At 46.6% G+C, this 15,035-nt stretch overlaps 1 protein-coding gene and 2 pseudogenes across 7 annotated transcripts in view; all 3 read left to right on the forward strand.

Annotated features, from left to right (window-relative positions):
• LOC146302353 (protocadherin gamma-C5-like) overlaps nt 1–15,035 on the forward strand; it is a 115,390-nt gene that overhangs the window by 87,094 nt on the left and 13,261 nt on the right. For 2 of the 7 annotated variants that reach the window (XM_084679760.1, XM_084679850.1), the window contains exon 1: nt 10,997–13,772. The exons of 4 other annotated variants lie outside the window; for them this stretch is intronic. In XM_084679760.1, the coding sequence (XP_084535886.1) occupies nt 11,307–13,772 (2,466 nt within the window). In that variant the 5' untranslated portion in view covers nt 10,997–11,306. Of the gene's footprint in view, nt 1–6,906; nt 9,991–10,996; nt 13,773–15,035 lie in introns of those variants that run through there. One more of the 7 variants, XM_084679938.1, reaches the window with a different exon arrangement.
• Nucleotides 661–3,557, forward strand: LOC146302373 (protocadherin gamma-C5 pseudogene; annotated as a pseudogene).
• Nucleotides 3,906–7,282, forward strand: LOC146302374 (protocadherin gamma-C5 pseudogene; annotated as a pseudogene).

Consider the following 15,035-nt stretch of genomic DNA (forward strand, 5'->3'; position numbering starts at 1 on the left):
ACTGGACGGCAACGAAGAGCTTCTCTCCGTCACACCTGTACCACAGACCAGTAACACTGTACAGTGCATGTCTTTATTGAATATGGATCTCTAAAACAAACACTATTTTGTCGTGGTGAAACTCCTAATTTAATGAGACATTTTGTTTGTGTTGTTGATGATGAAAATTTGATATGAAATGGTAAGACATGACTTTCATGTAGATGAAGATAATTGTAATTGTTGTTATGGTGACTTCAATGATGCTTGGCAGGTTAAGGAAATGCCAATGTCAGCTTCAATAATTGTCATTATGATACACAATATAAATATAAAGTTGATACATTTGAACTATGGGCTAATAAGACACTAAGCTATAGACCGTTATCGTGTGGCTGTGTCTTTAAGCGTTTGCCAAGCTCTTATTGGTGGAGTACAATTGCCACTTTGCACCAATAGCATGCAAAACTGTACAAAGAGATCTACTCCCTCCCCTCAGCCACAGCACCGTAACCCTATAATGCACATAGAGGAGGGTAGATGCGCATATAGACACAAAGAGTTTCCATCAGTCCATCATTAAAAAAAATGAAAGGTGGTAATATTGGAAATTTGTTATCGCGAAGGGACATATTTTTCATGCATGAATTGTAACGGTTTGGGTTTTCTCGTCGTGTTAGGATGTGGAACAGGCTGTCTGAATGTCAGGTGCTGCTTTGGTGGCATATTTTCTTTCTCTTGTGGAGTACAATTGACGGACAGACTCGCTATTCCATCCCGGAGGAACTGAAACAGGGCTCTGTTGTAGGAAATCTGGCCAAAGATCTGGGCTTGGGACTGTCTGAGATTTTTGACCGTAAATTGCGGGTCGCCTCCGAGGCTGGTAAACACTATTTCCGAGTGGATGCGGGGAAGGGCGAGCTGGTCGTCAATGAGAGGATAGACAGAGAGACTTTATGTGGACAAAGCGCCAGATGCATATTACCGCTGCAAGTTGTTATTGAGAACCCGTTACAGTTACATCGTATTGAGGTTGAAGTACGAGACATAAATGACAATTCACCTACTTTCACCAGCAATGAGATTACGTTAGAAATAGCAGAATCAACCGTTGTCGGTGTGCGTTTCCCTTTGGAAAGCGCAGAAGACGCTGATGTTGGCAGCAGTGCACTAAAATCTTACACTCTCAGCAAAGACGAATGTTTCAGTTTAAAAGTTAAAGAAATTGAGGATGGGAGGAGGGTTCCTGAGTTGGTTTTAGAGAAGCCTCTGGACAGAGAGAGAAAAGCTACCCATAAGCTCTTACTGACAGCGCTCGACGGAGGAAACCCCGTCAAATCCGGGACTTCACAAATTACAATAACCGTTCTGGACAATAATGATAACATGCCTGTATTTGAAAAGACAGTGTATAAAGTTAACATTAGAGAAAATGTCTCTAAAAGTACATCTGTTTTGAAACTGAAAGCAACAGACGCAGACGAAGGTCCAAATGGAGACATACTGTATTCGTTTGGAAAGCGCACACCTGATTCTGTGCTATCAATGTTTGAAATTGATGCGTTGACTGGTGAAATGTTTTTGAGCGGTGAACTCGATTACGAGAGGGATGCCTCTTATCGTATTGATATTCGTGCAAAAGATAAAGGAACACCTGAAATGGAAGGACATTGTCGTGTGCAGGTAGATGTGATTGACGTTAATGATAATGTCCCGGAAATTGTCCTTACCTCTCAGCCGAGCCCTGTGCGCGAAGATGCACCAAGTGGCACCGTGGTTGCTTTATTAAGCGCGCGGGACCTTGACTCTGGGGATAACGGTAAAGTGACGTTACATCTCCCAAAGGGTTACCCTTTCACTCTGAAATCGTCATTTTCTAATAATTACGCACTGGTCGCAAGTGAAGCCCTGGACCGAGAGAGTTTCTCACAGTATAATATTGAGATAACAGCCACTGACTCAGGCACTCCTCCCCTCACCACGAAAAAAACTATACCTGTTAGTATCACTGATGTAAACGATAATCCCCCTAAATTTAGCCATCCCTCATATAATGTGTATTTGAAAGAGAATGGATTACCAGGCTCCATACTCCACTCAATATCCGCAACTGACCTGGATTTTGGAGACAATGCCAAGATCTCATACTCCATCCTGGACTCCAAGGTGCAGGACGTGTCTGTGTCCTCCTATGTGTACATTAACTCTGATAACGGCAGCATCTACAGCATGCACTCGTTCGACTATGAGAAACTCAAGGTGTTTCAGATTCAGGTGCAGGCAAAGGACCACGGCTCTCCATCCTTGAGCAGCAACGCCACTGTCCATGTTTTTATCCTGGACCAGAACGACAATGCCCCCGCTGTTATTTACCCCTCCGCTGCCCTGGGCTCGCTCTCTCATCAGAAGATGCCCCGCTCCGCTAAAGCAGGCCACCTGGTTACCAAGGTGACGGCCGTGGACGCAGACTCGGGCCACAACGCCTGGATCTCCTATAAACTGGCGGAGGCCACAGATGCGTCTCTGTTCAGTGTCAATATTTACACTGGGGAGGTGAGGACTAAACGCGCTGTGTCTGAGCAGGATGACTCCTCTCAGAGGCTGCTAATAGAGATGAAAGACGACGGGGAGCCGGTCCAGTCAACCACGGTCACGGTGGCCATACTGATAGAGGACGGGCTACACGAGCCCATCTTAGACCTCCGACAGAAAACGCCTGAGCCCAGTAAGAAAAACGGTAGAATCACCCTCTATCTGATCCTCTCTCTGGCCTCGGTTTCCGTTCTTTCAGTGCTGACTTTTGTTATCTTAACTGTGAGGTGCGTTAAAAACAGCAGGAGCAGCGGTAGTTGCTGCATGAGACGGGCCGACTATGACGGCTACACGAACCCCAACAGAAACCTGCAGATCCAGCTCAACAGGGACGGACCCATTAAGTACATGGAGGTCCTGGGAGGGGACATGTTGTCTCAGAGTCAGTCGTTCAGGTCCTGCCTCTCTCCCATGTCAGAGTTCAGTGATTTCACCTTCGTTAAGCCCAGCAGCACCACTGACTTTAAGGAAATGATCAACGTTCTAGACGCGTCTTTACCCGACAGCGCCTGGACCTTTGAGAGCCAACAGGTGAGAAGAAAATTAAAAAGTGTGAATCTGAACATTCTGGGGTTTATCTTAACCTTCATCACATTTATTGAATGTGTCACATACCATGATTTCATTATTATACTGACATATCATCAAATAAATGTAGGCCTACCTTCACTGATTTATTTTGTATTTTATTTTCTACACTCAAACTCTAAATGTTGTGACTGGGACAATATTTTGATGTTTTACTAATTTTTCATCAATCAGTCAACAACACACGCCAGCCTTTTTGTATGTCACTTTTAAGTTCATAGTTTATTAGTTTTTTGCTGAGTGGTGATGTGTTCACGTTAATCTCATTTTAGCTCATACCTTTATTACAGAATAATGTGTGCTGTTTGACTTGCGTACTGCCAGTTGTAAAGTCTAGGCTCAGCTTTGTTGGGGTTTATCTTTTCAGCACCATCAATGTGAACAGCAACTCTGTGTGAGACCACAGCGGGGTTTGTAAAAGATTGTTCCTTTAGTGCCTAATATTTAAACAAACCCTGGATAGAGCTTCCTCCCGTTGTTATTTGCAACACTACTTTGAGCAAACATATTGTAGTCTGGCAAAAAAAAGAAGCAAAATATACTTCCCTAAGGAATTAATGTTAACTTATTACACTGCAAATGGTTGTTTCTCTGTCCAACATTTCTTGTGTCACATGATGAGAGCTTACAGGCAGCTGTGGCTTTAAGAGCACCGTTCTCCCTAGACCTTATTGGGTGTTACAAATGGGAGCTGTGTACCAATAGGATGCAGCACTGTACAAAGAGATCTACTCCCTCCCCCCAGCCACAGCACCGTAACCCTACTATGCTCAGTGCTGGAAGAGAGAGATGTTCATATACACACGATGATGGAATATCAAATGGCAGTTAAATCCTTTATTCAAGTAAACATATTGGAAAATATCTAAAGAAACATGTTTTTTTGGTCTTTGAATTTGATTTGAATTTCTGTTTGGAGGAAAATACATCTAGGCAAATTGTGTTGTAACGGATGGGGGATGACAAAGAGAATGGGATACCGAGACTGGAGGTGGTTGGCTCTTTGGTGGCACATTTTTGTTCTCTTGTGGAGTACAATTGACGGAAACACTCGCTATACTGTCCCGGAGGAAGTGAAACAGGGTTCTGTTGTAGGGAACCTAGCTAAAGATCTGGGCTTGGGACTGTCAGAGATTGTTGATCGTAAACTGCGCGTCGCCTCCGAGGCTGGTAAGCAGTATTTCAGAGTGGATGTGGGGAAGGGCGATCTAGTCGTCAATGACAGAATAGACAGAGAGACTTTATGCGGACTAAGTGCGAGCTGTGTTTTGCCTTTGCAAGTAATAATCGACGAGCCGTTGAAGTCGTTTCGTGTGGAAGTAGAAATACAGGATATCAATGATAATGGACCAGTGTTTGCCAAGACTGAGCATGTTTTAGATATAGCTGAATCCACTGTTTCTGGAACGCGGTTTCCCTTGAAAGGCGCCACGGACCCCGATGTAGGCACAAATGCATTAAAATCCTACAAACTAAGTCAAAATGAACATTTTGCATTGAACGTTAAAAACAGCAAAGATGGAATAAAAGTTCCAGAGCTGGTGTTGCAGAAACAGTTAGACAGAGAGAAACTGCTAGAGCATAAGCTAATTCTCACTGCCACAGACGGAGGGAATCCAGTCCGTTCAGGAACGACAGAGATCACTATTAATGTTCTGGACAATAACGATAATGCTCCACAGTTTGAGAAATTGCTTTACGAAGTCCCTCTTAGAGAAGACGTGGAAAGAGGGACCGTCATTTTAAAGGTTAAAGCTGTTGATATTGACGACGGGGAGAACGGCGAGGTCATGTACTCATTTGCTGAGGATACATCAGAAAGTGTCCTCAAAACATTTCATATTCATACGGAAAGCGGTGCAATATCTGTTAATGGCGTAGTGGACTACGAACTGTGTAGTAAATATGATTTTGACGTTAGGGCGTCTGACAAAGGAACTCCTAAGATGCAAGGCCATTGTACTGTGCAGGTGCAGATTCAAGACGTGAATGACAATTCTCCTGAGATTATCCTCGATTCTCTATCTACTCCAATAAGAGAGGACTCTCCCATAGGCAGCGTAGTCGCTTTAATTAATGCGAAAGACATCGATTCAGGCAACAATGGCAAAACAAGTTTAAGTTTGACGAAAGGTTGCCCCTTTAAATTGAAGCCGTCTTTTTCTGATCATTATGCGCTACTGACTGATTCCAAACTCGATAGGGAGAAAAATCCCCAATACAGAATTAAGATAATGGCCTCTGATGCGGGTTCACCACCACTGACAGCGGTAAAAGAAATTGTCGTTGACATTTCAGACGTAAATGATCACCCACCAATGTTTTCTCAACGCTCCTACACAGTCAATGTGAAAGAGAATGATCCGCCTGGTAAAATATTATGTTCAGTGTCAGCTACAGATCCAGATTTGGGAGACAATGCCAAGATCTCATACTCCATCCTGGACTCCAAGGTGCAGGACGTGTCTGTGTCCTCCTATGTGTACATGAACTCTGATAACGGCAGCATCTACAGCATGCACTCGTTCGACTATGAGAAACTCAAGGTGTTTCAGATTCAGGTGCAGGCAAAGGACCACGGCTCTCCATCCTTGAGCAGTAACACCACTGTCCATGTTTTTATCCTGGACCAGAATGACAATGCCCCCGCTGTTATTTACCCCTCCGCTGCCCTGGGCTCGCTCTCTCATCAGAAGATGCCCCGCTCCGCTAAAGCAGGCCACCTGGTTACCAAGGTGACGGCCGTGGATGCAGACTCGGGCCACAACGCCTGGATCTCCTATAAACTGGCGGAGGCCACAGATGCGTCTCTGTTCAGTGTCAATATTTACACTGGGGAGGTGAGGACTAAACGCGCTGTGTCTGAGCAGGATGACTCCTCTCAGAGGCTGCTAATAGAGATGAAAGACGACGGGGAGCCGGTCCAGTCAACCACGGTCACGGTGGCCATACTGATAGAGGACGGGCTACACGAGCCCATCTTAGACCTCCGACAGAAAACGCCTGAGCCCAGTAAGAAAAACGGTAGAATCACCCTCTATCTGATCCTCTCTCTGGCCTCGGTTTCCGTTCTTTCAGTGCTGACTTTTGTTATCTTAACTGTGAGGTGCGTTAAAAACAGCAGGAGCAGCGGTAGTTGCTGCATGAGACGGACCGATTATGACGGCTACACGAACCCCAACAGAAACCTGCAGATCCAGCTCAACAGTGACGGACCTATTAAGTACGTGGAGGTCCTGGGAGGGGACATGTTGTCTCAGAGTCAGTCGTTCAGGTCCTGCCTCTCTCCCATGTCAGAGTTCAGTGATTTCACATTCGTTAAGCCCAGCAGTACCACTGACTTTAAGGAGATGATCAACGTTCTAGACGCGTCTTTACCCGACAGCGCCTGGACCTTTGAGAGCCAGCAGGTGAGAATTTTTTTTTTTTTCATGACGCTGAATATTGTGGGTTTACTTTCATCGCATTTAGCTTATTGAAAGTGTCATTATGACATATGATTACATTAATTAACTTGTGCAATTGTATTTCTCAACCACTCAAACTCTAAACTGTGTGACGCAAACTGTCTGTGACAAGTGGGGACAATTTATTGATGATGTTATCACTTTCCAACAATCAGTCAACAACACGCCTTTTCGGTTTCGTTGCTGTAGCTCGTTATTTAATTCTTATTCTATTCAGTTTCTGCTTTGTGGTGCTGTGTTTAAATTAATCTCATTTCAGCTTGCCCTCTAATTGAACTCTGTAATTCCAGTTGAAAGTATAGGCTCAGCGTTGTGGGGGTTATCCTTTCAGCACCATCGATGTGGACAGCGACTCTGTGTGAAACCACAGTGGGGTTAATGACTGTTTCTTTAGCCGAACATTCCGACAGACCCTGAATAGAGCTCCATCCCAATTGCTATATTTTCAACAATACTTCATATTGTAGTCTTGCATAAGTGTATATACAAAAAAATATTCTAGCTTTCTGAAATATAGCTCAATAACTACACCACAAATGGTTGTTTCTCTGCCTATCCTGTGCAAGTTCATGAAAGCTTTCCTCTGCTGCGGCTTTAAGAGGACCGTTCTTTGTACCCCCTATTGGGTGTTACAGATGGGAGCTGTGCACCAATAGGATGCAGAACTGTACAAAGAGATCTACTCCCTCCCCCCAGCCACAGCACCGTAACCCTACGATGCTCAGAGCTGGAGGAAAGAGAGAGATGCTCGTATACACACGATGATGGAATATCAAATGGCAGTTACAGCCTTTATTCTAGCAAAAACTTTTTCGAAAATGACTTATGAAATGTAATTTATTTTTGTCTTGGAATCTGATATGAACATCTATTTGGAGGACATTTCGGCAAATTGTTTTTTAACGGATGAGGGATGACAAAGAGAATGGGATGCCAAGACTGGAGGTGGCTGGCTCTTTGGTGTCATCTTTTCTTTCTCTTGTGGAGTACAATTGACGGACAGACTCGCTATACCATCTCTGAGGAACTGAAACACGGCTCTGTTGTAGGAAATCTAGCCAAAGATCTGGGCTTGGGACTGTCTGAGATTTTTGACCGTAAATTGCGGGTCGCCTCCGAGGCTGGTAAGCAGTATTTCAGAGTGGATGCGGGGAAAGGCGAGCTGGTCGTCAATGAGAGGATAGACAGAGAGACTTTATGTGGACAAAGTGCGAGCTGCATATTACCGCTGCAGGTTGTCATTGAGAACCCGTTACAGTTACATCGTATTGAGGTGGAAATACGAGATATTAATGATAATTCCCCTAGTTTCTTAACCAAGGAATTAAGTTTGAAAATAGCGGAATCAGCTGCTGCGGGAACGCGGTTTCCCTTGGAGAGTGCCGAGGATCCTGATGTGGGAACTAATTCACTTAAGTCCTATACTCTGAGTAAAAACGAATGTTTCACTTTGAAAATGAAAGAAATTAACGATGGTAGAAATGTCCCCGAGCTCTTTTTGGAGAAGCAACTAGACAGAGAGAAGAAAGCTGTCCATCAGCTTCTATTAACAGCGTTAGACGGGGGCAACCCAGTCAGATCAGGGACCTCCCAGATAACTATTATCGTTTTGGACATAAATGATAATTTTCCAGTCTTTGATAAGAACGTGTACAAAGTCTCATTAAGAGAAGATAGCGTAAAAGGAATTGCTATAATCAAGCCCAAGGCCACCGATGCTGATGACGGACTTAATGGTAAAATCGAATTCTTTTTTGGACCACGAACATCCGAAAATATTTTATCAACGTTTGAAATTGATCGTTCAACAGGAGACATTTTTTTGAAGGGCGAATTAAATTACGAGAGTGTTGCGTCCTACCATATCGATATAACTGCAAAAGACAAGGGCCTACCTGAAATGGAGGGACATTGTCGCGTGCAGGTAGATGTTATAGACTTTAATGACAACCATCCCGAAATAGTTCTCACCTCTCAGCCAAGCCCTGTGCGCGAGGATGCACCAAGAGGAACGGTAGTTGCCTTGTTGAGCGCTCGGGACCTTGACTCGGGGGATAACGGTAAAGTGACGTTACAACTCCCCAAGGGTTACCCGTTCACTCTAAAATCGTCATTTTCTAATAATTACGCACTGGTCACAAGTGAAGCCCTGGACCGAGAGAGTTTCTCACAGTATAATATTGAGATAACAGCCAGTGACTCAGGCACTCCTCCCCTCACCACGAAAAAAACAATACCTGTTAGTATCAATGATGTAAATGACAACCCTCCTAAATTTAGCCATTCCTCTTATAATGTGTATTTGAAAGAGAACGGATTACCAGGTTCCATACTCTACTCGATATCCGCAACAGACATGGATTTAGGAGACAATGCCAAGATCTCATACTCCATCCTGGACTCCAAGGTGCAGGACGTGTCTGTGTCCTCCTATGTGTACATGAACTCTGATAACGGCAGCATCTACAGCATGCACTCGTTCGACTATGAGAAACTCAAGGTGTTTCAGATTCAGGTGCAGGCAAAGGACCACGGCTCTCCATCCTTGAGCAGCAACGCCACTGTCCATGTTTTTATCCTGGACCAGAACGACAATGCCCCCGCTGTTATTTACCCCTCCGCTGCCCTGGGCCTGCTCTCTCATCAGAAGATGCACCGCTCCGCTAAAGCAGGCCACCTGGTTACCAAGGTGACGGCCGTGGACGCAGACTCGGGCCACAACGCCTGGATCTCCTATAAACTGGCGGAGGCCACAGATGCGTCTCTGTTCAGTGTCAATATTTACACTGGGGAGGTGAGGACTAAACGCGCTGTGTCTGAGCAGGATGACTCCTCTCAGAGGCTGCTAATAGAGATGAAAGACGACGGGGAGCCGGTCCAGTCAACCACGGTCACGGTGGCCATACTGATAGAGGACGGGCTACACGAGCCCATCTTAGACCTCCGACAGAAAACGCCTGAGCCCAGTAAGAAAAACGGTAGAATCACCCTCTATCTGATCCTCTCTCTGGCCTCGGTTTCCGTTCTTTCAGTGCTGACTTTTGTTATCTTAACTGTGAGGTGCGTTAAAAACAGCAGGAGCAGCGGTAGTTGCTGCATGAGACGGGCCGACTATGACGGCTATACAAACCCCAACAGAAACCTGCAGATCCAGCTCAACAGTGACGGACCTATTAAGTACGTGGAGGTCCTGGGAGGGGACATGTTGTCTCAGAGTCAGTCGTTCAGGTCCTGCCTCTCTCCCATGTCAGAGTTCAGTGATTTCACCTTCGTTAAGCCCAGCAGTACCACTGACTTTAAGGAGATGATCAACGTTCTAGACGCGTCTTTACCCGACAGCGCCTGGACCTTTGAGAGCCAACAGGTGAGCAGAGAATCCAACTTTATGGCGCGCAACAGTATTTACACTTATTGTGACGTCACCGACGTTGCGTCAGTAACGTGACATTACGGTGATTAGAATCACTGGCCTTTGCAACTTCAAATTCAATTCAGTCAGTGTAGGCCAACCAACACTTCTTTTCTTTTTCACCTTTTTTTTTTTTGAACGTTTACTTTTAGTCTATGTCCATAACGTAGTCTGTTAAAAAGCTAATTACTTTGCGTTACATTTGCACACACATTTTTTTCACAGATTATTCAGTCTAATATAGGCCTACACTTTTGTGAAATAACCGCACAGGAAATCATTTTAACATCACGCTGATACCAAAGTTTTATCATTCACATTATTGTATTATTGGAATATGATATTCATTGACACAAAAAGCCTTGAACAGTCTCCTCCCTGTTTCCATGTCTTGCTATGTGTTAGTGTGGGTCCATGATGTAGTAGTACATTGCTGAATAGGCAGGATGATGGGCAGGCATGTGGCACACATCAGTATGTCACTTCAGTCAGGCTAATAGCTGCATCCTCTCCAAAATCTGCTCTGCATTCTTAGACATGTCTGTCTGTAGAGGGGTTGGGGTTGGGGGGGGATGGGGGGGGGGGGGGGGGGGCTGGATTACTTAGGAAACTATGCCGCCTTGCGGGTAGGTTCATCATAACAGTTAGACAAAATCCCTTGTTATCTTCTGTATAAATAAATTGGCAACAAAGGCATCTGTTCATGACACAAAACAAGAAGTTGGTACAATGTTCTATCATGCTTTCAATTCTATCCGCTCTCTGAAAGGACACGTAATGTTTAACAATAGGCAATATACAATCTATATTTAGCCTACTTACTATTTTGGTTGCAGTTCCAATATTCCCTAGCTCTTTCCAAGTAAAAAAGCCTGTATGCATACATGTCTACCTTTCTTGACAGTGAGATGTGTGTCTGTAAAGTTTCATTCAGTGCTCAGCGAGTCTGTTGCATGGGGGAACTCTTCTCGGAATTCTGCGCCAATAGGAGACGAGCCTTTGTGGTCTGACCCCGCCCATGTGGGGAAGGGAGTGGAGGAGCCAGAGTTGAGAGTTTTAGCAGAGACACCGGAGTCGAACTTTTTTCTCCTATATTTTCCACATAGAACTAGGACGTCATGATTACTTCTAAACTTCCCATCGCTCTTTTTCTCAAGCGGAAGTGTTTACCGATGGCCTGGTAACGTCGTTTTAATGAGAATATGGATGGGTTATGGTAAAAGAAGGACGTAAAACTTTTCCATCGCCCGTCCCGGGGCATCACTCTCACAATGGAACGCAGACAGGGAAAGCGCTCCGGAGGGTGGCCCGTGCTGAGGCTGTGTTTTTCCCTGGCGTGCCTCTCGAGTGCGTCCGCCCAGCTCAGTTATTCAATTTCGGAGGAACTGAAACCGGACTCCGTCGTCGGGAACCTCGCTAAGGATTTGGGTCTTACCATTCAAAGGATAATTCAAAGAAAATTACGCGTCGTTTCGGAATCTAATGCACAGTACTTTGAGGTAAACCAGGCCACCGGTGATTTGGTCATTAGGCAGACTATTGACAGAGAACACATGTGCGAACTTAGCCTAACATGTTCGTTACATCTTGAAATTGTTCTTGAGAGTCCTTTACAAATATATCGTGTTTTGGTGGAAATAGTAGACGTGAATGATAATGCTCCACAGTTCTCAAACAAGAACATTTCCTTGGAAATATCTGAAGCAGCAGCACCGGGAACCCGCTTCCGTTTGGAGAGTGCGCACGACCCAGACGTGGGTATCAACTCTTTGCGCACGTATCACCTTGCACCAAACGACTGTTTTGTGTTGAATGTGGAAACAAAAAGTGACGGTAGTAAATTTCCAGAGTTAGTATTGGAGAAAGCGCTGGATAGGGAAAAGCAGGCCTCGTTTCGCCTGTTGCTTACTGCAGTAGACGGGGGACAGCCGGAGAAATCAGGCTCGACCCTCCTGCTCATAAAAATTCTAGACGTGAATGACAATGCACCTGTCTTTGACGAGCCGGTGACGAGAGTCAACCTGTTGGAGAATGTAGCACCGGGCACTTTAGTAACGAAATTGAATGCGACGGACGCTGATATCGGCCTGAATGGAGAGATATCGTTCCTTTTTAGTAAATACACGCCTGATCGCGTACTCAAGCTCTTCAGTGTGAATTCTAAAACCGGGGAGATCAGTGTGAACGGTGACGTGGATTACGAGGCAGCTAATGTTTATCACATCACAGTGCAGGCCAGGGATGGAGGAACCCCCGCCATGGAGGGATCTTGTAACGTTATAGTGGACATCACTGATGTCAATGACAACACCCCGGAGGTGACATTGACATCAGTGACCAGTCCCATCAGAGAGGATGCAGCTCCAGGCACGGTCATCGCTCTCATTAGCGCCCGGGACCTAGACTCTGGTAAGAACGGTGAAGTAACGTTAAAGGTACAACAAGGGCTGCCATTTAAACTAAACTCCGCCTTCGGGGAGCACTACAACCTCATCACCGACGGCAACCTGGACCGTGAGAATGTCCCAGAGTACACAGTGGTCATCATGGCGTTGGATGGCGGCTCTCCGCCCCTGTCGTCGCAGACAACCTTCGTGGTTAAGCTGTCGGACGTCAACGACAACGCTCCTTCCTTTTCCCAGCCCTCCTACTCGGTGGACGTACCTGAAAACAACGTTCCCAGCACCCCCATTGCCGTGGTGACGGCCTCGGACCCGGACGTGGGGGACAACGCTCGCATCTCCTACTCCATCCTCCCCAGCCTGGTGCAGGGATCTTCAGTGTCCTCCTACGTGTACATTAACCCTGACAGTGGACAGATCTACAGCATGCGCTCCCTGGACCACGAGCAGCTCAACGCCTTCCGCATCGAGGTGCAGGCACGGGACGCCGGTGCCCCTCCCCGGACCACCAACGTCACCGTGCACGTGTTCGTGGTGGACCAGAACGATAACGCCCCCATCATGGTCCACCCCCCCTTTCTCGAGGACACAGGCCTGCAGTTCAGCGTACCCCAGTCGGCAGAGCCTGGATATCTTATTAACAAGCTGGTGGGGGTGGACCCCGACAGTGGCCATAACGCATGGCTCTTCTACTCCATCACCCCAGGTCCTAATGCCGGGCTGTTCCGCATCACCCCCCGCACTGGCGAGCTCCGCACGGCGCGCAAGCTGGCAGAGGAGGAGGCGGGCTTGGCTTACGACATCGCCGTGGTCATCCAGGACCACGGCGAGCCTCCGCTCTCCACCACGGTGGACATCAAGGTGACGGTGGAGGAGAAGGGGGCGGGCGGAGACGAGAAGGCCTCCGACTCGCGCAAGACGTCGATCATCTCGCGGCGCGGCGGCATGACGGACATCACGCTGTACCTCATCATCTCCCTGGCCTCCGTGTCCTTCGTGTCCTTCGTCACCTGCGTCATCCTCCTGGTACGCTGCCTCCGGCACCGCGAGCCCGGGGGAGGCTCCTGCTGCTGCTACGAGCGCCATCGCCCCCACCGGGCCTACCACCAGAGACCCAGCAAGGACCTCCACCTCCAGCTCAACACGGACGGGCCCATCCGCTACATGGAGGTGGTGGGGGGCTCTCAGGAGCCCAACACGCGTACCTACAGACCCTGCTACTCCACCCTCTCCAGTCGGAGCGACTTTGTGTTCGTCAAGACGCCCATGCTGAGTCACAATAACACGCTCAGCATGACTCTGAACAGGAAGCACCTTATGAACTCAGCCAATGAGGTGAGGGCTGGGGGGCAGGGGCTGGTAGGGTTTTTTGGGGTTATTCGCCATGATCAAAACAGCTGTTTTTGGACCTGTGAGGTTTGTTGGCAGTGAAACTAATATATCGAATCTACAAAAACATCAGCCGTTGGTATAAGTATGGAAATGATTTTCTTTCTTACATGGCAGCTTAATTATCGGAACATAGTTACAGAACTGTATTGACATGCCAATGCGTGCAGTTACATTCTGACCCAGATTGTCTGAGTCACGTATCTATGCAGCATTTTTCCTAAGCGTAATTCCTCTCTTTAGAATGTGTGTGGTGAGTTTGCACTAACTGTGTTGTCTCCACTGCAGAGAGGAAATGAAGAAAGGTTTAATATTTAATCTGACCCAAGGCTACTGGATCTAGTCGCTCTATCTGGCTTCCAGAATCAGGGAATGAGTGTTCTACAAATAGATGGATGGAGAGAGAGAGAGAGAGAGAGAGAGATAAGGAGATTTGGTGTTTGAGTGTAATGGAGAAGGCGGGGGAATGGGTGGTTGAGTGGGATAGATGGAAAAGAGTAAGGGGAGTATTGGGGTTGGTTTGACAGATGGAGAAGACAGACAGATGAAAATAGATCCTGGTGAATAGGAAGTGGAGGAGAACAGGATGAGAGAAGGAGGAGAGGGGGAGGGAGAAGACACATGGCTGGAAAAGAGGATGGGTGTGAGAGAGAGGAAGAGGGTAAAGGAAGGAAAAGAAGAGAAGGGGGGGAGAAGGAGTAAAAGAATAAAGCAGTGGCTGACAAACAGGAATTCCAGGGTTCACGTCCTAACCTCTGACTTCCTGCTACGACCTCTGACTTCCTGTTGTCCCCCCAACCCTGCTGATTGGTTACATTTTTTTAGGTCACATGGCCGACTGTGACCTCGCCCTGTGAGTGTGTTCTTTTAGCCGCAGCCTCGCTCAGGCATTTTCAAAACACTTGTTAGGAATACCATTCTACTCTGTGCTGTAGGGGTGTGGATAGAATGTGCATGTGTCTATGTTTACAGAAAGATAGAGGGACAGAGACAGAGAGAGAGAAAGCCAGAGAGAAGGAGAAAGAGAAGTGTTCTCCACTAGCTGTCTGTGAGAGACTTATCAGGTTTCAAGATGGTAGACTAGTGCTCCAGCATGATTCATGTGAGGAGAATGTACATGCCCTCCTCCTTCTCTCCACTCTTTTTAGGTTAATCTCTCTATAAAGTCAGGGATTGTGCCTCTACTCTTCCAGTCTCATACTCTTAAAG

This window comes from Hypomesus nipponensis, chromosome 1 (assembly GCF_054491055.1).
Source record: "Hypomesus nipponensis isolate SF chromosome 1, ASM5449105v1, whole genome shotgun sequence".
Lineage (NCBI taxonomy): Eukaryota > Metazoa > Chordata > Actinopteri > Osmeriformes > Osmeridae > Hypomesus > Hypomesus nipponensis.